The 25,261-nt window shown below is 47.2% G+C and overlaps 1 protein-coding gene across 1 annotated transcript in view; it reads left to right on the forward strand.

Moving 5' to 3' along the window:
- The window catches only part of LOC109904887 (phosphatidylinositol 4,5-bisphosphate 3-kinase catalytic subunit beta isoform-like), a 74,956-nt gene extending 50,001 nt beyond the window's left edge, over positions 1-24,955 (forward strand). The window contains exons 7-25 of the mRNA XM_031791105.1: positions 5,041-5,223; positions 8,780-8,947; positions 12,772-12,861; positions 13,011-13,262; positions 13,397-13,493; positions 14,922-15,052; positions 15,146-15,196; positions 17,568-17,756; positions 18,087-18,208; positions 18,352-18,495; positions 18,674-18,773; positions 19,199-19,395; positions 19,555-19,664; positions 19,863-19,941; positions 20,527-20,694; positions 22,024-22,147; positions 22,253-22,398; positions 22,534-22,666; positions 22,786-24,955. Coding sequence (XP_031646965.1) covers positions 5,041-5,223; positions 8,780-8,947; positions 12,772-12,861; positions 13,011-13,262; positions 13,397-13,493; positions 14,922-15,052; positions 15,146-15,196; positions 17,568-17,756; positions 18,087-18,208; positions 18,352-18,495; positions 18,674-18,773; positions 19,199-19,395; positions 19,555-19,664; positions 19,863-19,941; positions 20,527-20,694; positions 22,024-22,147; positions 22,253-22,398; positions 22,534-22,666; positions 22,786-22,923 — 2,622 coding nt within the window. The 3' untranslated portion in view covers positions 22,924-24,955. The remainder of the gene's footprint in view (positions 1-5,040; positions 5,224-8,779; positions 8,948-12,771; positions 12,862-13,010; positions 13,263-13,396; positions 13,494-14,921; positions 15,053-15,145; positions 15,197-17,567; positions 17,757-18,086; positions 18,209-18,351; positions 18,496-18,673; positions 18,774-19,198; positions 19,396-19,554; positions 19,665-19,862; positions 19,942-20,526; positions 20,695-22,023; positions 22,148-22,252; positions 22,399-22,533; positions 22,667-22,785) is intronic.
- Positions 24,956-25,261: the final 306 nt, after the last annotated feature.

Raw genomic sequence — 25,261 nt, forward strand, 5'->3', positions numbered from 1 at the left:
ATCCCGAAACTATCATCTCGAAAACAAGACGTTTATTTTTTCAGTGAAATACGGAACCGTTTTTAAATATTTTATCTAAGGGATGTCATCCATCAGTCTAAATATTCCTGTTACATTGCACAACCTTCAGTGTTATGTCATAATAATGTAAAATTCTGGCAGATTAGGCTGCCCAAACTGTTGCATATACACTGACTCTGCGTGCAATGAACTCAAAAGAAGTGACACAATTTCACCTGGTTAATATTGCCTGTTAACCTGGATTTCTTTTAGCTAAATATGCAGGTTTAAAAATATATACTTCTGTGTATTGATTTTAAGAAAGGCATTGATGTTTATGGTTAGGTACACGTTGGAGCAAGGACAGTCCTTTTTCGCGAATACGCATCAATTATATGCAATGCAGAACACGCTAGATAAACTAGTAATATCATCAACCATGTGTAGTTAACTAGTGATTGATTGATTGTGTAATGTGTAATGCTAGCTAGCAACTTACCCTGGCTTACTGCATTCGCGTAACAGGCAGGCTCCTCATGAGGCAGGTGGTTATAGAGCGTTGGATTAGTAACTGTAAGGTTGCAAGATTGAATCCCCGAGCTGACAAGGTAAAAATCTGTCGTTCTGCCCCTGAACAAGGCAGTTAACCCACCGTTCCTAGGCCGTCATTGAAAATAAGAATGTGTTCTTAACTGACTTGCCTGGTTAAATAAAGATTAAATAAAGGTGTAAAAAATAATATATATAAAAAAATACAGATTTCGGAAAAAATACAGATTTCCAATTGTTATGAAAACTTGAAATCGGACCGAATTAATTGGCCATTCCGGTTAATCGGTCGACCTCTAGTTAATAGTACCTGGTCATGTGACAGTTAATGGTATGTTAATAGGACCTGTTCATGTGACAGTTAATGGTCTGTTAATAGGACCTGGTCATGTGACAGTGGACGGTCCCCTAATAGGGCCTGGTCATGGGACAGTGGACGGTCCCCTAATAGGGCCTGGTCATGGGACAGTGGACGGTCCCCTAGTAGGGCCTGGTCATGGGACAGTGGACGGTCCCCTAGTAGGGCCTGGTCATGGGACAGTGGGCGGCCCCCTAGTAGGGCCTGGTCATGGGACAGTGGACGGTCCCCTAGTAGGGCCTGGTTATGGGACAGTGGACGGTCCCCTAATAGGGCCTGGTCGTGGGACAGTGGACGGTCCCCTAATAGTGCCTGGTCGTGGGACAGTGGACGGTCCCCTAATAGGGCCTGGTCGTGGGACAGTGGACGGTCCCCTAGTGGGGCCTGGTCGTGGGACAGTGGACGGTCCCCTAGTGGGGCCTGGTCGTGGGAATGAGCCAATCTCTGGCAGAGTGACGGCTCTAAATGGGTCATCACCACCATCAGTCACAGTCACATCCTCACTGAGACACCGAAGCACGTGACACATTCACACACACACACACGCGCCTGCCCAAAGGGCCTCTCCACTAATTAAAAACTTGGAAAAAGAGGACATCTGAGGACGCTGACACCATATCTCTTGCTTGCTCTCTTGCACTCTCCCTCTCTTCCCCTCTCTCACTCGCTCTAGCGCTCGCTCTCTATCCCTCTCTCTCTATCCCTCTCTCTCTATCCTTCTCTCTCTCTCACTCCTCACTATCAACCTCTCTACACACTACTGTATGTTCTATCTGAAAAAAGATATGCATCGTGCGCTAGGGTCAATAGCTCACTGTACACTACATGGCCCAAACCCTTACTGTCTGTGTTCTTCTGTCCAGGTGGATGGTGGCAGGAAGTCCGTGTGTTTTTTAGGAGTCCAGACACTGTAAGCCACATTAAGCACAGGAAGTGGACCTTTATTGTCTAGAGTCTTGTTAACTCAATTGGTTGGTTGGCCTGGTTTTCAGTTGCTCTGATATAACAAAGCCTTATTTTACTACCTGTTTACATGATATTTACTTGGACATTACATTGTAAAACTGCAGTCTTTCACTAGAAGGTACAAGGTGCTATAGTTAACATTTTATTTGAAGCAATTACCCAAAAGTACACACAGTCTTGGCTGTAATGAAAATGTGAAATCATTTGAAGAATTTTTACTGCTCTATTTGGAACTTGACCACTCTGGCCAGTGTCACCATGGTGATATGCAGCAGGTGGTTGTCATGCCATTGTGAGTGTGTGGCGGCTATGCCCTCACGGCCAGGTTGGGCACCAGGCTTCAAGGCAGGTTGGGTAGCGGGGTGTGTGCGTTTCTCTGTCTGAATGCTCTTTAAGCCTTCGGTGTCTGGCTCGGATTGTGTGTTAAGCCTTGTCTGCAAGGCAGAAGACACACACTGCAGGACAATCTACACTGCTCAAAAAATAAAGGGAACACTTAAACAACACAATGTAACTCCAAGTCAATCACTTCTGTGAAATCAAACTGTCCACTTAGGAAGCAACACTGATTGACAATAAATTTCACATGCTGTTGTGCAAATGGAATAGACAACAGGTGGAAATTATAGGCAATTAGCAAGACACCCCCAATAAAGGAGTGGTTCTGCAGGTGGTGACCACAGACCACTTCTCAGTTCCTATGCTTCCTGGCTGATGTTTTGGTCACTTTTGAATGCTGGCGGTGCTTTCACTCTAGTGGTAGCATGAGACGGAGTCTACAACCCACACAAGTGGCTCAGGTAGTGCAGCTCATCCAGGATGGCACATCAATGCAAGCTGTGGCAAGAAGGTTTGCTGTGTGTCAGCGTAGTGTCCAGAGCATGGAGGCGCTACCAGGAGACAGGCCAGTACATCAGGAGACGTGGAGGAGGCCGTAGGAGGGCAACAACCCAGCAGCAGGACCGCTACCTCCACCTTTGTGCAAGGAGGAGCAGGAGATGAGATCCTCAGACCCCTTGTGAGACCAAATGCTGGTGCGTTGGCCCTGGGTTCCTCCTAATGCAAGATAATGCTAGACCTCATGTGGCTGGAGTGTGTCAGCAGTTCCTGCAAGAGGAAGGCATTGATGCTATGGACTGGCCCGCCCATTCCCCAGACCTGAATCCAATTGAGCACATCTGGGACATCATGTCTCGCTCCATCCACCAACGCCACGTTGCACCACAGACTGTCCAGGAGTTGGCGGAGGCTTTCGTCCAGGTCTGGGCGGAGATCCCTCAGGAGACCATCCGCCACCTCATCAGGATATTGCCCAGGTGTTGTAGGGAGGTCATACAGGCACGTGGAGGCCACACACACTACTGAGCCTAATTTTGACTTGTTTTAAGGACATTACATCAAAGTTGGATCAGCCTGTAGTGTGGTTTTCCACTTTAATTTTGAGTGTGTGACTCCAAATCCAGACCTCCATGGATTGATAAATTTGATTTTTGTGTGATTTTGTTGTCAGCACATTCAACATTCATGTAAAGAAAAAAGTATTTAATAAGAATATTTCATTGATTCAGATCTAGGATGTGTTATTTTAGTGTTCCCTTAATTTTTTTGAGAAGTGTATATCCCTTGTATATCGTCTTTCTGTTATTTTAATATCCCCCCTTGTCCTCTCTCCTCGCTTACTTTGAGATGTCACTTTGTAATATAAACTCAGCAAAAAAGGAAACTTCCCTTTTTCGGGATCCTGTCTTTCAAAGATAATTCATAAAAATCCAAATAACTTCACAGATCTTCATTGTAAAGGGTGTTAACACTGTTTCCCATGCTTCTTCAATGAACCATAAACAATTAATGAACATGCACCTTTGGAACGGTCGTTAAGACACTAACAGCTTAGACGGTAGGCAATTAAGGTCACAATTAGGAAAACTTGGGACACTAAAGAGGCCTTTCTACTGACTCTGAAAAACAGCAAAAGAAAGATGACCAGGGTCCCTGTTCATCTGTGTGAACATGCCTTAGGCATGCAGCAAGGAGGCACGAGGATGTGGGCAATACATTGCAATGTCCATACTGTGAGAAGCCTAAAACAGCGCTACAGGGAGACCGGACGGACAGCTGATCGTCCTCGCAGTGGCAGACCACGTGTAACAAGTACAGGATGGCAACAACAACTGCCTGAGTTACTCCAGGAACACACAATCCCTCCATCAGTGCTCAGACTGTCCGCAATAGGCTGAGAGAGGGCTTGTATGCCTGTTGTAAGGCAGGTCCTCACCAGACATCACTATGGGCAAAAACCCACCGTCGCTGGACCAGACAGGACTGGAAAAAAATGCTCTTCACTGACAAGTCGCGGTTATGTCTCACCAGGGGTGATGGTCAGATATGCGTTTATCGTAGAAGGAATGAGCATTACACCGAGGCCTGTACTCTGGAGCGGGATTGACTTGGAGGTGGAGGGTCCGTCATACTGAGCTTGTCGTCATTGCAGGAAATCTCAATGATGTACGTTACAGGGAAGAGATCCTCCTCCCTCATGTGGTACCCTTCCTGCAGGCTCATCCTGACATGACCCTCCAGCATAACAATGCCACCAGCCATACTGCTCATTCTGTGCGTGATTTCCTGCAAGACAGGAATATCAGTGTTCCATGGCCAGGCAAGAGCCCGGATCTCAATCTCATTGAGCACGTCTGGGACCTGTTGGATCAGAGGGTGAGGGCTAGTGCCGTTCCCCCCAGAAATGTCCGGGAACTTGCAGGTGCCTTGGTGGAAGGGTGGGGAAACTCGCAGCTCACAGCAAGAACTGGAAAATCTGGTGCAGTCCGTGAGGAGATGTTGTACTGCAGTACTTAATGCAGCTGGTGGCCACACCAGATACTGACTGTTACTTTTGATTTTGACCCCCCCCTTTATTTCAGGGACACATTATTACATTTTTGTTAGTCACATGTCTGTGGAACTTGTTCAGTTTACATCTGTTGTTGAATCTTATGTTCATACAAATGTTTACACATGTTAAGTTTGCTGAAAATAAATGCAGTTGACCGTGAGAGGACGTTTCTTGCTGAGTTTCGAACATTAAGTGCACCACGCCAACTCTTTCTCTTCTCTTCTCTGTCTCTCTTTGTGTTTGTTGTGTTGATGATAATGTTCTCTCCCTCCAGGACACAGCCAGTCTGAAGGTGTGGCCCAGCACCAGTCCCAGTGAGCTGATGGAACAGGCGTTGAGGAAATGGCTAACGACCCACGGCCCCGAGGAGGAGGGACGCCAGGCCGAGCAGTATGTTCTGAGGGTCAGCGATAAGCTGGAGTTCCTCTGTGGAGACCACCCCCTCATACAGTACAAGGTGACCCCTTACTCATAGACTAAACTTCAGTGCATACAGTGCAAAGGGACCCTAATGTTGCCCAATGAACCCTTCACCTTTAACCCCTAAACCCTCTGTTGAGTGCTTTCTTACCATCAAATTGCTCCCTTTCTCAATCTCTTAATCTCAAGTTTCTGTGCTGTGCTGACCTCAACCATTCCTTAATGATTAATATCATAATTAGTAAACTCTCTTCGACCGTAACGGTTAATGTTCCAACGTCAGAGAGTGTGTAGTGAGCTGTCAGGTTAGGGTTGAGGAATGTATTTAGGTTACGACCGTAACCCCGGTTCTCTGATAGTAAGAGTGAGGTATTTTACTTATGGGATTCGCCCCCAGCGTATCCGTCAGAAGCCTTTATTACACTAAGCCAACCATGATTGGCTGGATGTTGAGACGTGTGCGTCCCGGAAGGGTGTCCCTCCTACCCTATAAAAGGTCCAACGCAGAGTCTTTCAAAAATAAGCAACTCCTCTTCCTCGCTCCTGCAAGGAGGGTGGTCTGGTGAAATACCTCACTCATACTATCAGAGAACTGGGGTTACAGTCGTAACCTAACGTTCTCTTTCAAGTATTCATTTCGGTATTTCACTTATGGGATAATCGGATTCCCGTATTGCCAGACAGGAAAGAGTCTGCATGGGAATCAGAATGCCCTTTACTGTGTTTATTCTGAAACCTAGAAATGTCAGGTGTTCCAAAAGTAGCTGACTGTGTTCTAAGACCTCTTGTCTCGATTGCGTGCACAGCAGCCAATCGTCTATGTACATCATCAACCGAATGCCCCTCTCTGAGTGGGGCTATGGCTGCCTTGGTACACTTTGTAAAAACACAAGGTGACAGTTAGGCCGAAGGAGTACCAGAAATTCATAGATTACACATTGAAAAGCGAATCTGAGAAATTTCCTGTGAGGAGGGTATATTGAGATGTGAAAATAAGTGTCTTTCAGGTCAATGGATACAAACCAATTGCCTGGGCGCACAGAACGTATACTTTCCCATGTGCCTGTTCGGAGCACGTAGATCTAGGATTGGGCGTATGGGTCCTTGGTGCCATGGGTGGGAAGGGAGGCTTCTTAGACCAGGGGATCCAAGGTTCTCTGCTGCCCTGAGCTCCCAGCCTGGGGGGCTGGACGTCTGGAGATTTTAAAGGTTGAGGGGGGTCGACCTGCTTCAGCCTGGGTGAAGGTGTGGCGAGGCACTGTGCTGTGTCTTCCTGGGCAGACAGCTGAAGGGCTTCACCCTCCCTCTTTTCCTCCACTCACCGTTTCTGCATCATCTCGACGTTGTGGTAACACGGATCTCAGACCCGGCTCCGGTGTGACCATTAGTGCCTCTTGTAGCTCAGCTTGGTATGCCGAGAGCCCTCACCGCTGTGGCGACCAACCTGTAGACCTTCTCTGTTGCAGAGGACTGGTAGCCTAGTGGTTAGAGCGTTGGACTAGCAACCGGAAGGTTGCAAGTTCAAATCCCCGAGCTGACAAGGTACAAATCTGTCATTCTGCCCCTGAACAGGCAGTTAACCCACCTAGGCCGTCATTGAAAATAAGAATTTGTTCTTAACTGACTTGCCTAGTTAAATAAAGGTCAAATAAAAATAAAAGGTGGGGCCAGTTGAGGTCATGGAGGACTTCTGGCTGGGGTGTAGATGGGAAGCCACCAGGGGTTCAATGATGGGCATGTGGGCAAGCCCAATCCCTGCCAAGTCAACACAGTCCAACACCGACCCACCTTGGTGTACTCAAGTACAGGTAACCTCCTCCAGGCATTCTGGGAAGACTGGTAGTAATTGCCTGGCTGCCCGTTTGGGTAGCCTCTTACCCTCGTAGCTGGATGTGGTGGTCTCTGCTACTGCATTGAGACAGGGAATCACCAGTTTATTAGCAGCGTGTTTGCACACGTTCTGCAGGTCCACATCGAGTTCCAGTGTTGATGGCTCCCTGCCTGCGTGCCCTGTTTCGGATTCCCCGGCAGGAGGCTTCGTGTCCTGGCCTGAGGGGATGAAGGAGTTGTTTCCATCCGATTCTGAAAGGAGTTATCGCCTCTAATCACAAAGCCCGGCAGGGAGGCGTCAAGGTGGTTGTTGGAGTCCTCCAACAGCGGGACAATGGCGTCGAGCTGGTCGCCCCAGCTAGCACTAGCTGCCACGTTTTCACATGGGGATATCCATCGCCTCTGGTGAGTCGCCAGCTCCCATGTTAGGGTCCTGTTTACTCAGGTTAGCTTGGCGTGCTAGCCTGTGACGGAGGCTCTTCACAGTGAAGAGGGCACAGTGTCGACAGGAGACAGGTAAGCGGAGCACACAGAGTGGGTGTCTTTGGCCGATATCTTGTTTCCACAGGAGCAGATTCATGCCGGGAGCTTCTCCTCGTTTGGGGAGGGAGATGTTTTTGTCGCCATAGCTTAGATCCTATGTTTTTAGCTGTCAGAAAAAAACTATCGTGGTAGGCTAGTCCGATAGCTAGTGATTTAGTGGGTTATCTCTGACGCTGGCACTCGTGATGTCCGGATACTGTTTCTGAAACAACAGGTTACAAAAGATAGCTTGGTTTCGGTAGTAAAAACTTTTGTTGTCGAAGTAAAACCACAGACACTAGCTAGTGAATAATTGTATATAATAATCATTTTCCTCTAACTATGGTGAAGGAAAAGGAAAATTGTCACCACTGCACAGTCCTGAGAATAGAGCCTGGCGAGCGAATTGTAAGCTCACATCGGTAGACAGTTTAGCTAGTTCTGGAAAATGCAGTTGTGTCGAGGTAAGCTTTCTGATGAAAAGCGAGAAGAGGTGTTTGAATGGCTCAGACGCTGCTCAATCATGGCTGGGGTAGTGTTATAAAGGCTTCTGACGAATACGCTGGGGACGAATACGCTGGGGACGAATACGCTGGGGACGTATTCCATAAGTGGAATACCGAAACGAAAACTTAAAAGAGAACTCCTTGTGTTTAGCCATAAACAAGACTCAGTGATCCAGAAACAGTCATTTGACTGATGTCCTAATAACGCCTCATTAATAACACTGTCTTCCTCCAACACATTACTGTTACTCTCAAACCTGGTAGGTTTGTATGACTGAATCCATATGTGTATGAGTGTGTGTGTTTCTGTGTGTGTGTGCGTGTGATGAAGCAGACTCTGACCATTAGAACCAGGAACCATCTGATCTACATAGGTCATGTCTATACATTAGATGTGGGTTACCTTCCATCTGTCTGATTTCCTCTCTTTGACCTCTCATCCCTCAGTGTGTGTACTCTCCCTCTTCTGTCCTCTCCTCAGAACATATGGACTTGTGTGATGTCTCTCTGTGTGGGTGTGTGGTGTTTGTGTGTGCGCGACATTCACATTTGTAAGAGGTGGCAGGTAGCCTAGCGGCTAAGAGCGTTGGGCCAGTAACCGAAAAGTTTCTGGTTCCAATTCCCCGAGCCGACTAGGTGAAAATCTAGCAAGGCACTCAACCCTAAAATGTACATTTGGATACAGACGGCATAAAGAAAGGTACTCTGTATTAACTCCTCTCTTCTCTGTCCCAGTACATCAAAGCTTGTCTCCAGGCTAAGGAGTGTCCCCACCTGACCCTGGTCCAGGTCAGCACAGTCCAGGCCATGTTCGAGAAGGAGATCTCGGCCATCGGAGCTGTAGTCAACCGAAAGAGCTCCAACCCCCCCTTACCCCTGCCCCCCAAGAGGAGGGGACCCTCGGTCAGTTACACTCTTTCTCTGTGTCGTGTGTGTGTGTGTGTGTGCGTGCGTATAGGTGCAGGTATGTGTTAGTGAGTCTTTTATGATGTTTCGCCTGGTCCTAAACGTCAGGTGCAGTTGAATTGCTCATTAGGGCTTAATTGCACAGTACCATGACGACTACGTCCCACGGTGACAGGTGACATCTAACAGTAAATGACACACATGACAATCATTAGCACTTCAAATGTCAATCATCACAACTAAATGTCAACATCAGCAAGACTGCATCTGCACTGATCTGAAAAGAAGAAAGATGGCGGTCAACCAGTGATGTCTTGTGGTAGTTGGTCGCTTGACAGAAGGAGAAGTGAGTAGGGCTTCAAGCACAACAAGCCTGTTTACCCAGCAGCTCTCCAGTAGAGCTTTGTTCTAGGTAGTGAGGAGAGGTTGAGAGAAGGACAGGCTGTTCTTGTGGTGGTGTACTGTAATCAGACATTACAAAAATATACATGCACTCCTCTGTCACATAGACACTGACCTAAATGCACAAACACTGACATACAGTACACATTTTTGCATTCAAAAACGCACTCGTTTACACTTAAAAAAACAAAATGTTCTTTACACACACACACACACACACAGAGAGAGCTAGTGGACAGCAGGAAGTGTGCTGCTTATTCATGTTTGTGGGCTGTAGCTGAGGGCCAGTCATGTGGAGTGTTTTTCCTGCTGTGCTGACCCTCATAAATCTACTCTCGCCCAACCTTCAGTGTGTGTGTTATTCCTACAGTAAATGATGTTCTCCTTGCGTACTCATGAAAATATTTATATCCTTGCTCTTTCCTCCTCCCCCTCTGTTCCTCTCCTCTTCCCTCTGTTCCTCTCCTCTTCCCTCTGTTCCACTCCTCTTCCCTCTGTTCCTCTCCTCTTCCCTCTGTTCCTCTTCTCTTCCCTCTGTTCCTCTTCTCTTCCCTCTGTTCCTCTTCTCTTCCCTCTGTTCCTCTTCTCTTCCCTCTGTTCCTCTTCTCTTCCCTCTGTTCCTCTCCTCTTCCCTCTGTTCCTCTCCTCTTCCCTCTGTTCCTCTCCTCTTCCCTCTGTTCCTCTTCCCTCTGTTCCTCTTCCCTCTGTTCCTCTTCCCTCTGTTCCTCTTCTCTTCCCTCTGTTCCTCTTCTCTTCCCTCTGTTCCTCTCCTCTTCCCTCTGTTCCTCTTCTCTGTCCTCTGTTCCTCTCCCCTTCTCTGTCCTCTGTTCCTCTCCCCTTCTCTGTCCTCTGTTCCTCTCCTCTCCCCTTCTCTGTCCTCTGTTCCTCTCCTCTCCCCTTCTCTGTCCTCTGTTCCTCTCCCCTTCCCTGTCCTCTGTTCCTCTTCTCTTCCCTCTGTTCCTCTTCTCTTCCCTCTGTTCCTCTCCTCTTCCCTCTGTTCCTCTCCTTCTCTGTCCTCTGTTCCTCCCCTTCTCTGTCCTCTGTTCCTCTCCTTCCCTGTCCTCTGTTCCTCTCCTTCCCTGTCCTCTGTTCCTCTCCCCTTCTCTGTCCTCTGTTCCTCTCCCCTTCCCTGTCCTCTGTTCCTCTCCTTCCCTGTCCTCTGTTCCTCTCCTTCTCTGTCCTCTGTTCCTCCCCTTCTCTGTCCTCTGTTCCTCCCCTTCTCTGTCCTCTGTTCCTCCCCTTCTCTGTCCTCTGTTCCTCTCCCCTTCCCTGTCCTCTGTTCCTCTCCTTCCCTGTCCTCTGTTCCTCTCCTTCCCTGTCCTCTGTTCCTCTCCTTCTCTGTCCTCTGTTCCTCCCCCCTTCTCTGTCCTCTGTTCCTCTCCCCTTCTCTGTCCTCTGTTCCTCTCCCCTTCTCTGTCCTCTGTTCCTCTCCCCTTCTCTGTCCTCTGTTCCTCTCCCCTTCTCTGTCCTCTGTTCCTCTCCCCCTTCTCTGTCCTCTGTTCCTCTCCCCTTCTCTGTCCTCTGTTCCTCTCCCCTTCTCTGTCCTCTGTTCCTCTCCCCTTCCCTGTCCTCTGTTCCTCTCCCCTTCCCTGTCCTCTGTTCCTCTCCCCTTCCCTGTCCTCTGTTCCTCTCCTTCCCTGTCCTCTGTTCCTCTCCTTCCCTGTCCTCTGTTCCTCTCCTTCCCTGTCCTCTGTTCCTCCCCTTCTCTGTCCTCTGTTCCTCTCCTTCCCTGTCCTCTGTTCCTCTCCTTCCCTGTCCTCTGTTCCTCTCCCCTTCTCTGTCCTCTGTTCCTCCCCCCTTCTCTGTCCTCTGTTCCTCTCCCCTTCTCTGTCCTCTGTTCCTCTCCCCTTCTCTGTCCTCTGTTCCTCTCCCCTTCTCTGTCCTCTGTTCCTCTCCCCTTCCCTGTCCTCTGTTCCTCTCCCCTTCCCTGTCCTCTGTTCCTCTCCCCTTCCCTGTCCTCTGTTCCTCTCCCCTTCCCTGTCCTCTGTTCCTCTCCTTCCCTGTCCTCTGTTCCTCTCCTTCCCTGTCCTCTGTTCCTCTCCTTCCCTGTCCTCTGTTCCTCTCCTTCCCTGTCCTCTGTTCCTCTCCTTCCCTGTCCTCTGTTCCTCTCCTTCTCTGTCCTCTGTTCCTCTCCCCTTCCCTGTCCTCTGTTCCTCTCCTTCCCTGTCCTCTGTTCCTCTCCTTCTCTGTCCTCTGTTCCTCTCCCCTTCCCTGTCCTCTGTTCCTCTCCCCTTCCCTGTCCTCTGTTCCTCTCCTTCTCTGTCCTCTGTTCCTCTCCTTCTCTGTCCTCTGTTCCTCCTCTTCTCTTCCCTCTGTTCCTCTCCTTCTCTGTCCTCTGTTCCTCTCCTTCTCTGTCCTCTGTTCCTCTCCTTCTGTCCTCTGTTCCTCTCCCCTTCTCTTCCCTCTGTTCCTCTCCTTCCCTGTCCTCTGTTCCTCTCCTTCTCTGTCCTCTGTTCCTCTCCCCTTCTCTGTCCTCTGTTCCTCTCCCCTTCCCTGTCCTCTGTTCCTCTCCCCTTCCCTGTCCTCTGTTCCTCTTCTCTTCCCTCTGTTCCTCTTCTCTATCCTCTGTTCCTCTCCCCTTCCCTGTCCTCTGTTCCTCTCCTTCTCTGTCCTCTGTTCCTCTCCTCTCCCCTTCTCTGTCCTCTGTCCCTCTCCCCTTCCCTGTCCTCTGTTCCTCTCCCCTTCCCTGTCCTCTGTTCCTCTTCTCTTCCCTCTGTTCCTCTTCTCTATCCTCTGTTCCTCTCCCCTTCCCTGTCCTCTGTTCCTCTCCCCTTCCCTGTCCTCTGTTCCTCTTCTCTTCCCTCTGTTCCTCTCCTTCTCTATCCTCTGTTCCTCTCCCCTTCCCTCTGTTCCTCTCCCCTTCCCTGTCCTCTGTTCCTCCCCTTCCCTGTCCTCTGTTCCTCTCCTTCTCTGTCCTCTGTTCCTCTCCTTCTCTGTCCTCTGTTCCTCTCCTTCTCTGTCCTCTGTTCCTCTCCTTCTCTGTCCTCTGTTCCTCTCCTTCTCTGTCCTCTGTTCCTCTCCCCTTCCCTGTCCTCTGTTCCTCTCCCCTTCCCTGTCCTCTGTTCCTCTCCCCTTCCCTGTCCTCTGTTTCTCTTCTCTTCCCTCTGTTCCTCTCCTCCCCTGTCCTCTGTTCCTCTCCTTCTCTGTCCTCTGTTCCTCTCCCCTTCCCTGTCCTCTGTACCTCTCCCCTTCCCTGTCCTCTGTTCCTCTCCCCTTCCCTGTCCTCTGTTCCTCTCCCCTTCCCTGTCCTCTGTTCCTCTCCCCTTCCCTGTCCTCTGTTCCTCTCCCCTTCCCTGTCCTCTGTTCCTCTCCTTCCCTGTCCTCTGTTCCTCTCCCCTTCCCTGTCCTCTGTTCCTCTCCTTATCTTTTCTCTGTTCCTCTCCTTCTTTCCTCGTTCCTCTTCTGTTCTCTCTTTGTAGCAAGTGAATACGTGTGTATGGGAGGTGTCCACCCCGTTTAAGATCGTCCTAATCAAAGGCAGCAAGGTGAACGCTGAGGAGACCGCCAAGGTACCCACTGATGATGTGAACTTGCAAACCTGGAATTTTTGTTGCATCGTTGGTGTTTTCACTAGGATGTATTTATAACCCATAGTCGGTAGAACACTGTTATCTCTCACGATCACCGTATTATGGTGAACCCCTTGTTGCCCCCCCAGGTCCAGGTGCGTGCAGGCTTGTTCCACGGCACAGAGTTGTTATGCAAGCCGGCGGTGAGCAGCGAGAGCAGTGGACGCTCGGAACACGTGTGGAACCTCACGCTGGAGTTCGACATCACTGTGAGCGACCTGCCGCGCATGGCCCGCCTCTGCTTCGCCGTCTACGCCGTCATGGACAAGGTCAAGAAGCAGAAGTCCACCAAGAACGCCCACATAAACAAGTACCAGACCATCCGCAAAGCTGGCAAAGTGGTATGTCACACACAAAGCACAGGCACACTCAAACACACACACACACACACACACAGAGACATTTAATATGCATCTCTGTCCCCTCTCTCGTGCTTGCTGTCTCTCTCTCTCTGTCTCTCTGTCTCTCTCTGCAGCACTACCCTGTAGCCTGGGTGAACACCATGGTGTTTGACTATAAAGGACAGCTGAAGACTGGAGATATCATCCTTCACAGCTGGTCTTCCTTTCCTGGTGAGCACACACACACACACACACACACACACACACACACACACACACACACACACACACACACACACACACACACACACCCTCATGCATTATACAAACACTTTAATTAACCTATACACACACACACACACACACCCTCATGTACTTTACAAACACTTTATTTAACCTATACACACACCCTCATGCATTATACAAACACTTTAATTAACCTATACACACACCCTCATGCATTATACAAACACTTGAATTAACCTATACACACACCCTCATGCATTATACAAACACTTTAATTAACCTATACACACACACACACACCCTCATGTACTTTACAAACACTTTATTTAACCTATACACACACACACACACACACACACACACACCCTCATGCATTATACAAACACTTTAATTAATCTATACACACACACACACCCTCATGCATTATACAAACACTTTAATTAACCTATACACACACACACACCCTCATGTACTTTACAAACACTTTATTTAACCTATACACACACACACACACCCTCATGCATTATACAAACACTTTAATTAATCTATACACACACACACACACCTTCATGCATTATACAAACTTTATTTAACCTATACACACACACACACACACACCTTCATGTACTTTACAAACACTTTAATTAACCTATACACACACACACACACACACCCTCATGCATTATACAAACACTTGAATTAACCTATACACACACACACACACACACCCTCATGTACTTTACAAACACTTTATTTAACCTACACACACACACACACCTTCATGTACTTTACAAACACTTTATTTAACCTATACACACACACACACACCCTCATGCATTATACAAACACTTTAATTAATCTATACACACACACACACCCTCATGCATTATACAAACACTTTAATTAACCTATACACACACACACACACACACACACACACCTTCATGTACTTTACAAACACTTTAATTAACCTATACACACACACACACACCCTCATGTACTTTACAAACACTTTATTTAACCTATACACACACACACACCCCCTCATGTACTTTACAAACACTTTATTTAACCTATACACACACACACACACCCCCTCATGTACTTTACAAACACTTTATTTAACCTATACACACACACACACACACACACACCCTCATGCATTATACAAACACTTTATTTAACCTATACACACACACACACACACACACACACACACACACACACACACACACACACACACCCTCATGCATTATACAAACACTTGAATTAACCTATACACACACCTTCATGTACTTTACAAACACTTTAATTAACCTATACACGCTCACACCTACACACACACTTCTGAAACTCACCTACATACTTATACACAAAATGTTAGCGTATGAGTAATTTGTCTGTGTCCCCCAGATGAACTTGAAGAGATGCTGAACCCCATAGGAACCATCCAGACCAACCCGTACACTGAGAATTGTACAGCACTCCACATCCACCTCCCTGACTACAACCCTCACCCCATCCTATTCCCCCCCTTCGACAAGGTGAGGACACACACACATTGACGTGTTCAAACATGGTTGTAGTTATGAAGTATTTCTACCCCTGATATGGATGTGTGTTATCTACTCCTGCAGATTCTGGAGAAAGCTGCAGAAATCGCTGGATCAAGCGATTGCTCGACCATGGTACTGTCGTGAGTTCCAACCACTCAAACACACACACTGAAACGTCTACACACTCCTTCCATCACACGCAAGCACTCCTTCTACTCCAGAGCAGCAGGCATTTCTAGGACAGAAATACAGACACCAAATGTGTCAGAGGGGAGGGAGGATATTGCTGTGACTGGTTTCCAGGGCAACCCAGTCAGTCCTGATTCTGATCCAGGATGATGTTGGCAGGATGGTGCACTGCCACAATGTGTCTCTCTGAGGCTAAGATCAGCCCTGCTGTTACACACACACATACACACATACACACACATACACACATACACACACATACATACATACATACATACATACATACATACACACACACACACACACACACACACACACACACACATACATACATACATACATACATACATACATACATACATACATACATACATACATACATACATACATACATACATACATACATACATACATACATACATGCATACATACATACATACATACATACATACAGAACCAGTCAGAAGTTTGGACACACCTACTCATTCAAGACTTTTTCTTTGATTTTACTATTTTCTACAATGTAGAATCATAGTGAACACATAAACTATGAAATAACACATATGGAATCATGTAGTAACCAAAAAAGTGTGAAACACCATATTTATATTTGACATTCTTCAAAGTAGCCAGCCTTGGCCTTGATGACAGCTTTGTAAACTCTTGCCATTTTCTCAACCAGATCATGAGGTAGTCACATGGAATGCATTCTAATTAACAAGTGTGCCTTGTTAAAAGTTAATTTGGGGAATGTCTCTCCTTAATGCGTTTCAGCCAATAAGTTGTGTTGTGACAAGATATGGGTGGTATATTTGGTAAAACACCATGTCCATATTATGGCAAGAACAGCTCAAATAAGCAAAGAGAAACAACAGTCCACCATTACATTAAGACATGAAGGTCAGTCAATACGGAAAATGTCAAGCACTTTGAATGTTTTTTCAAGTGCAGTCGCAAATAATATCAAGCGCTATGATGGAACTAGCTCTCATGAGGACCGCCACAGGAAAGGAAGACCCAGAGTTACCCCCAAATAAATGCTTCAGAGTTCAAGTAACATACACATCTCAACATCAACTGTTCAGAGGAGACTGCGTGAATCAGGCCTTCATGGTCACATTGCTGCAAAGAAATCACTACTAAAGAACACCAATAAGAAGAAGAGACTTGCTTGGGCGAAGAAACACGAGCAATGGACGTTAGACCGGTGGAAATCTCTCTTTTGAAATGTGAGATTTCTGGTTCCAACCGCCGTGTCTTTGTGAGGCAGAGTAGATAAACGGATGATCTCTGCATGTGTGGTTCCCACCGTGACTCATGGAGGTGAGGGTGCTTTGCCGGTGACACTGATTTATTTAGAATTCAAGGCACACTCAATCAGCATGGCTACCACAGCATTCTACAGTGATACGCCTTCCCATCTGATTTGCGCTTAGTGGGACTATCATTTGTTTTTCAACAGAACAATGACCCAACACACCTCCAGGCTGTGTAAGGGCTATTTGATCAAGGAGAGTGATGGAGTGCTGCATCAGATGACCTGGCCTCCACAATCACCCGACCTCAACCCAATTGAGATGGTTTGGGATGAGTTGGACGGCAGAGTGAAGGAAAAGCAGCCAACAAGTGCTCAGCATATGTGGGAACTCCTTCAAGACTGTTGGAAAAGTATTCCAGGTGAAGCTGGTTGAGAGAATGCCAAAAGTTTGCAAAGCTGTCATCAAGTCAAAGGGTGGCTACTTTGAAGAATCTCAAATATATTTGGATAACTTTTTTGGTTACTGAATGATTCCAAATTTTATTTCATAGTTTTGATGTCTTCATCATTATTCTACAATGTAGAAAATAGTCTAAATAAAGAAAAAACTATGAGTAGGTGTGTCCAACCTTTTGACTGGTACTGTGTATACACACACACACATACATCAACCCTCATAAACCCTGTGGGACAGGACACAGATGGTTATGTAACACTATGTGAAGCAGGGGGCTTGCCAAAACATGCCCATTGCAAGGGGGTGGGGGGTGTATGATGGGGGTTGGAGGTTTTCTTGCTGTCTCAAGCTTCAAGCTCTTATTCTGTGTGTTGGCTAACAATGTTTCTTGTGGATCCATAAAGCAATCTAACGTGTGTGCAAGTACAGATCTATTTTTATCCCTCTAATGGGGGATAGGATTACTTGCAGTGTTCTCTGATTACATTTTAACTTCTACCTTTAGCACACACCCCTTGCTACTCCTCTTTACATAGTGTGATTTCTTACCCTTTGCTGCCACCTAGTGGTGACTGACCACCACTGCTGTTTCCCCACAGGGCCGAGGCGGTAAGAAGTTCCTCATTGAGCTGAAGGAGATCATGGAGAGGGACCCTCTGTCCCAGCTGTGTGAGAACGAGAAGGACCTCATCTGGACACTACGCTACGACTGCATGGAGAACTTCCCCCAGTCACTGCCCAAACTGCTGCTCTCCGTCAAGTGGAGCAAACATGAGGACATGGCCCAGGTACATACATTTACATTTAGTCATTTAGCAGACACTCTTATCCAGAGCAACTTACAGTAGTGAGTGCATACCTTTTCACACTGTGCCAGATGAACCTAGCCTGTGTATTGACAGTGTTTTTTAACACAATCAATTCCTTCTCAATTGCAATAACTATTCTATTCATTCCAGTCTGATGAAAATGTTGTCTGAGTGTGCCTCAATGGTCTGATCCTAAATGGACCCCTAGCCCATACCACTATTTCCCTCATCAGTCCCCTTCAAAGATCTGCTGTGCTCCTTTATTGGTTATAAAGCATAGTGAAGGATCTCTATATCTCTCTCTCTCAGCTCCAGGCCTTGCTGCAGATCTGGCCCAAGCTGAGTCCCAGGGACGCTCTGGAGCTGCTCGACTTTAACTATCCAGACCAGTATGTCAGAGAGTATGCTGTGGGCTGCCTGAGGGATATGAGGTAGTCCACACACACTCGCACATACCTATTCCTAGTTCACTTACTGTTGTAATGACTTACTCACTGCCTCTCTCCCTCCTCTCCCCCTCTTCCTACTTCATATTCCTCTCTCCACCCCCCCCCCCCCCCCCCCCACCCCCCAGTGATGAGGAGTTGTCTCAGTACCTGCTCCAGCTGGTCCAGGTGTTACGTTATGAACCCTACTATGACTGTGCGCTCACTCGATTCCTGCTGAACAGAGCTCAGTGCAACCGCAACATAGGACACTTCCTCTTCTGGCATCTCAGGTGAGCGAGAGAGACTTGTGTACATGAAAAAGCAAGAGAGAGCATGTGTGCAAAGAACAAAAATGCATTTTCAGAGATATAGGCTGTATTTCTTTCATGGTATAATTTCAGTGATGTGAAGTATGTTAACCAACCCCAGGTATGAGTAACTGTAGGGTGACTGTGCTGCCCCCTGCAGGTCAGAGATGCACATGCCAGCCGTCTCTGTCCAGTTCTCTCTCATCCTCGAGGCCTACTGTCGCGGCAGCATCCCTCACATTGAGGTCCTGAAGAAACAGGTAGGACCCCAACACACACATCCTGACTCTAACCTTTAGTCATGAGTTAATCACTACAGTATATCTATTTCTGTCACCACCTATAATTCTATAGTTTCCTCTGTCAGTTCAGAATGAGGTGATTTATAAAGAAGTCAGATGACAGCAGCCTGACCTCTGACCTCTACTGTATTAGCCCAGACATCCGCACTGTTGGCAGCTTCCTCCCACTTCCTGTCCATCACTGTCCATCCCCCTCTCCTTCCTGTTTTGGAGTTAGCTACCACACTGTGGGATGTTTCAGGAAGACCATGCTGTCATGCGTCATATTTGGAAGGCAATTGCATTATAGTGCATAAATACCGCATACATCCGTGGTATAATTGAATCATTATTTCATTATTACATCACGTTGTAACAACATTACGCCCCCTCTCTCCATCTAGGTGGAGGCTCTGAGCAAGCTGAAGTCTGTGAACGAGCTGATCAAGCTGGGCACCATCAAGAACGCACGCAGTAAGACCAAGGAGGCCATGCTCACCAAAGAGGCCATGATGACTTGTCTGAGACAGAGTGGCTACACAGAGACCCTCTCTGACCTGCACTCCCCTCTCAACCCCAGTGTCCTGCTCTCTGGAATCAAGTAAGGGTCAGGGGGGAAAGGTTAGAGGGGAGTGGAGAGGGTGATCTGGGAGTGGATGTGGTTGGATGACTTTGATTTGACTCATTTTTTCTTTTTCTTGTTCTTGTCTTTTTCTTTGTCTCGGCCCTCCCTGCTCTTTCCCCTCCTCCCCCCTGCCAGTGTGGAGAAGTGTCGATACATGGACTCGAAGATGAAGCCTCTGTGGATCGTCTACAACAACAAGCTGCTGGGGGGAGACACCCTGGGAATCATCTTCAAGAATGGAGACGGTACGAGGGCTGAGGGAGGGAGGTGGCTCTAACAGAGGAAATGTCAGATCACTAAAGTTCAGGGGGAGAGAGGGAGTGGAGGAGAGTGAGAGGGAAGAATAGTGAGGTCAAAATGGAGGGATGTGTATTATGGAAGGTGAAAGAAGATGGAAGGATGAATGAAAGACTGTAATTGTGTTTCTCTCTACCTCGCTTCAGACCTGAGACAAGACATGTTGACACTGCAGATCTTGAGGTTGATGGACCTGCTATGGAAGGAGGCCAATCTGGACCTCAGGTGTGTATATTAATATGATAAGAGATGTGTGTGTGTGTGTGTGTGTGTGTGTGTGTGTGTGTGTGTGTGTGTGTGTGTGTGTTTCCTCAGGCGGTCTCTGTCAGTCAGGCTTGTTTGTTCCTGCTCTCTGTGGGGAAGAGGAAGCTGTGTTGGGGGGGGGACCCTAAATCACCCCCTGCTAGCCTGACCTCTAACCCCCCACATCCATACCCCCAGCATCACACACACACTGCCCTGCTTCTCATCCTAATCAAATCCACACACACTAGCGCTCGCTCTCATACTCTAACACACACAGACACACACATCTGGAGCCAAGCAGTGTGTGGGATTGTTTTGACAGTTGAGCTTGGGGGCAGGCCTTTAGGTTACAGGGACAAGGGTTCAGAGAGGAGAGGGAGGGAGCTCTGCAGAGAGGATGATAATGGTGAGGATAATGAAACTGCTGTGATGTGGTGTTTGGAGCGTAATCATGCGTACATTCTGGTCGTGTGTCGAGACAGAGCGGGGGGGAAATTATAGGATGCATCTCAATGGTGTTTATGATTATTAATTGGAACAAAATGTTTCCTCGTGTCTGTGCAGAATTGTACCTTACGGTTGCCTAGCAACTGGGGACCGGTCAGGGCTGATCGAGGTGGTGTCGTCGGCGGATACCATCGCCAACATCCAGCTGACCAGCAGCAACGTGGCGGCCGCTGCAGCCTTCAACAAGGATGCGCTACTTAACTGGCTCAAAGAGAAGAACTCTGGGTAAGAAGACCCTTTTTTAATATAAAATGTGTATTACTGACATATTTCATAGATACAGTGCCTTTTTCCATGTTACGTCACAGCCTTATTCTAAAATGATTTTAAAATGTAGATATTCTCATCAATCTACACACAATACCCCATAATGATAAAGCAAAAACAGGGTTTTAGACATTTTAGCAAATGTATTAAAAACAGAAATACCTTATTTACATGAGTATTCAGACCCTTTGCTATGAGACTTGAAATTGAGCTCAGGTGCATCCTGTTTCCATTGATCATCCTTGAGATGTTTCTACAACTTGATTGGATTCCACCAGTGGTAAATTCAGTTGATTGGACATGATTTGGAAAGGCACACATCTGTCTATATAAGGTGCCATAGTTGTCAGAGTAAGAACCCGATCGTCACTCTGGTCAGAGCTCCAGAGTTTATCTGTGGAGATGGAAGAACCTTCTAGAAGGACAACCATCTCTGCAGTCCTCCACCAATCAGGCCTATATGGTAGAGTGGCCAGACGGAAGCCACTCCTCAGTAAAAAGCACATGACAGCCTTCTTGGAGTTTGCCAAAAGGCAACTAAAGGATTCTCCGACCATGAGAAATGAGATTATCTGGTCTGATGAAACCAAGATTGAACTCTTTGGCCTTAATGCCAAGCGTCTCGTCTGGAGGAAACCTGGCACCATCCCTACGGTGAAGCATGGTGGTGGCAGCATCATGCTGTGGGGATGTTTTTCAGCAGCAGGGACTGGGAGACTAGTCAGGATTGAGGCTCCAGAGATCTCAGGACGTCAGACTGGGGGCGATGTTTCACCTTCCAATAGGACAACAACCCTAAGCACACAGCCAAGACAACACAAGAGTGGCTTCGGGACAAGTCTCTGAATGTCCTTGAGTGGCTCAGCCAAAGCCAGGACTTAAACCTGATCAAACATCTCTGGAGAGACCTGAAAATAGCTGTGCAGCGACGCTCCACATCCAACCTGAGAGCTTGAGAGGATCTGCAGAGAAGAATGGGAGAAACTCCACAAATACTGTACATGTGTGCCAAGATTGTAGCGTCATATCTTTCGAAAAACCTGTTTTTGCTTTGTCATTATGGGGCATTGTATGTAGATTGATGATGTAAAAAAAAAAAATCTACATTTTAGAATAAAGCTGTAACCTAACAAAATGTTGAATAAGTCAAGGGGGCTGAATTCTTTCCGAAGGCCCTGTATGTATATAACAGGCAACATGTTAGTGAGCTGCTATGCTTTGGCAGTGCAAACCCAGTGAAGTCTCCCACTTGGCCAACACTTTGTTTTGTGTTTGTGTACTATGCAGAGATGCTCTGGAGAAGGTGATCGAGGAGTTCACCCTGTCATGTGCAGGCTACTGCGTGGCCACCTACGTCCTGGGGATAGGTGACCGCCACAGTGACAACATCATGGTCCGTAGCACTGGACAGGTGGGTTGAGGTGCTCCCCTCTACGACAGGCTAAATCACAGAGGTTCATTTATGGTCTTTTAATGGAGCTCAGAATCAAGTTCTTAAATCCTGTGTGTCTCTCAGCTCTTCCACATAGACTTTGGGCATATCCTGGGGAACTTCAAGTCCAAGTTTGGCATCAAGAGGGAACGCGTCCCCTTCATCCTGACCCATGACTTCATCCACGTCATCCAACAGGGAAAGACGGGCAACACTGAGAAGTTTGGCAGGTGAGCTTCTGTCCCCTTTCACTACTCAGGTGATCCAGGCCCGGGAATACTATCTATTGCCTTGTTTTTTTAATCATTTATCTATGTGCTAGTTGAGTGAGTGTATAGTGAACAGAATGTGTGTGTTGTGCCTAGTTTCCGTAATTACTGTGAACAAGCCTACCTGATTCTGAGGCGGAATGGGAACCTCTTCATCACCCTGTTTGCCCTCATGCTGACTGCTGGACTGCCTGAGCTCACCTCCGTCAAGGATATACAGTACCTAAAGGTAAGACGTACACACACACACACACATGCAGTACATAGTTGGCCGCTTCACATGGGCTACAGTTTACATGTGCTACAGAAATGTACTGTCCAAAATCCCCCCCCCCTCTCCACCTGTAGGACTCTCTGGCCCTGGGGAAGACCGACGACGAGGCACTGAAACAGTTCCGCCAAAAGTTTGACGAGGCGCTGAGAGAGAGCTGGACCACCAAAGTCAACTGGATGGCCCACAACGTGGTCAAAGACAACCGCTCCTAGAACAGACAGTCGCACATCCTGGAGCTGGAAGGTGAAATGTTAAAGGTCAGGAGGGTCTGAGGTCTATCCAGTGCTGGGACAACAGTGACAGTGGGGGGGTAGGTGTTGCTAAGGGGTGAAGACCAGACAGGACTGGGCTGCAAAGAAGGGAATCTAGAAGGCTATCTTAAACACACATGCTCTTACAGGCTTAAATCCCCCTCCCTTTGCATTTCCTCTGGCTTTTGAAGCTGCTGTGTGCCTCCAGCCAGTCCAGCAGTCCCATTGCCTCTCCCTGATCATGTGACATATTTGTGGGTAATGTGGTTGCGAGTATTGCACTGCTCAGTGAGAGTCAGAGCCCCCCCCCCCCCTCTGAGTTGTGAATGGACTGCCCCCTTGGAGCCTGGACTAGACTGAACCAATGAGGAAGGAAGGGGTTTCACCCACCTATTAGCAAGACTTCTGATCTGCCTTGTGTTGAACTAAAGGGAGAGGTCAGGGTTGACCCACTCAAGGCCTCACACCCGTGTCTTAAAACGAGGCCAAAACGTGCACATAGCCAGAGGAAGTGCATCTTATTGGACTTTTCCTCGCAAGGCCTCCAGTTCATCTCGAAAGTGTGCCTAAAAACTGCGAGAAGATTGTATTTGTTTCGTTTTTTTAAATGTTTTTTTTAAATTTCCATTTTAAGATGTTATTAAGATGCTATAGGACATGTATATGTGCCAGACTACTTTTTATTTATGTGTGTGTGTGTGTGTGTGTGTGTGTGTGTGTGTGTGTACACAGAGAGAGACACGCTGCATGGCCAAATTTTTCTGGATGTCTCTAGCTAAACAACAACTTTCCCCTCCTAGTAGCTAGCTATTTCCCTCACTAATGTTAGCACAACTTTGGAAAAGCAGTGCTCAGCAAGCTGGGGCAAAGGACACTGTGTCCCGGTGTTGGGAAGATTTGCCGTGCATGCTCTCCACACTGAATAGACTATCCCAGTGATATCCAGATGGTTACCAATATTATAGTATTTCTCATGAAGGCTGTTGTCCTACTTGGAGTCAAAACAAACTGTAGGAAAACATTTGAGTTAGTTAACATTGGAGTTAACATTGATTAGGTGGTTTAGCTCTAGAGGAGAGGTGTCCAGTGGGGGCAGTTCAATTCGGTTACGCAACTTCAGCCATTGAGAAATGGGGTGAATTGGAACCATTTGAAATACAAGGAAGAGAGAGCTTAACATTTTTCTACAACTTCATTTTGTGTTCCTGCTTTGGAATGTGGATGTAACATTCCTATGTTCCATTTAATCAAGTTATGGTTGTTGTTGGACAAACAGAACAGGCACAATGGGTGAGTCATCACCACACTACCCCATGGAGGCATTATCGCGGCCCCGTGGAGGCATTATCGCGGCCCCGTGGAGGCATTATCGCGGCCCCGTGGAGGCATTATCACGGCCCCATGGAGATTCGGTCTTAGACATAGACTTGCCTACGGATATCAGATCTAGTCTTTCAAAGCACCAAGCTGCTCACATGACAATAACCACAATGAATAAACGAAGCATGTTACTAAAATGCCTTTTAGGACCAAAACAAAGAAAACCTTCAGTTGATTTAGGTTTGTTTTGACTGTGTTTTAAAGAATCTGTTCAGAAATGGAATGTTTGTGTGCAAAATGTGTCGCTTTCTTTTTCAGTGTATTTGTTTTTTAGATCAGCCAAATTGGGCGGAGTTTAAGACCTATAGAAGGGGTTTGCCAGCAGAGGGCGTAACACTGCGATTCAAAGCTACTTCCTGGTTTTGTCATGAGGTGCTCTCTGTTTTGATTTTGTGCAATATCCGTATAGGAGTCTACATGTATATGATGTAAATGAACCCTTGGGCCCTAATGCCTGAGGCTATAATGGTTGTCACTGTGGGTTCATGTGTATTGCTGCTGTATTTCTCACCTCCAGCCTTCTTAAGTCTCTGACACTGAATATGGTCAAAGGCTTTTATGCTTTCACTGTTTTCATATGAGTTTTATTAAAGTTATTTTCCATCTAACTGTTCCTTTTGTAATACATGTTTGTGTGTGTTCGTTCAATCACTGCAGTGCCAGTGTGTCTGTGAATAGCATGTTCAGGAAATATACTACAACTTTGCAGGGCACAATGACAAGCACAGATTTGGTCCCTGTGCCTGGGATACTGTGATGAATGCAGATTGATTCCAGGCCAAGATATCCTCCATTCTTTCAACTGTGGTTGTGTGAGGGAGGGAGGGAGGCCCACTGCGGGGCCCACTCTGCTCTGCTGGAGGGGACCAACATGCCTCTTTGCTGATGTCATGTGGTGGTGGTGATGCCGTACATGGTG

This window comes from Oncorhynchus kisutch, linkage group LG15 (genome assembly GCF_002021735.2).
Source record: "Oncorhynchus kisutch isolate 150728-3 linkage group LG15, Okis_V2, whole genome shotgun sequence".
NCBI lineage: Eukaryota > Metazoa > Chordata > Actinopteri > Salmoniformes > Salmonidae > Oncorhynchus > Oncorhynchus kisutch.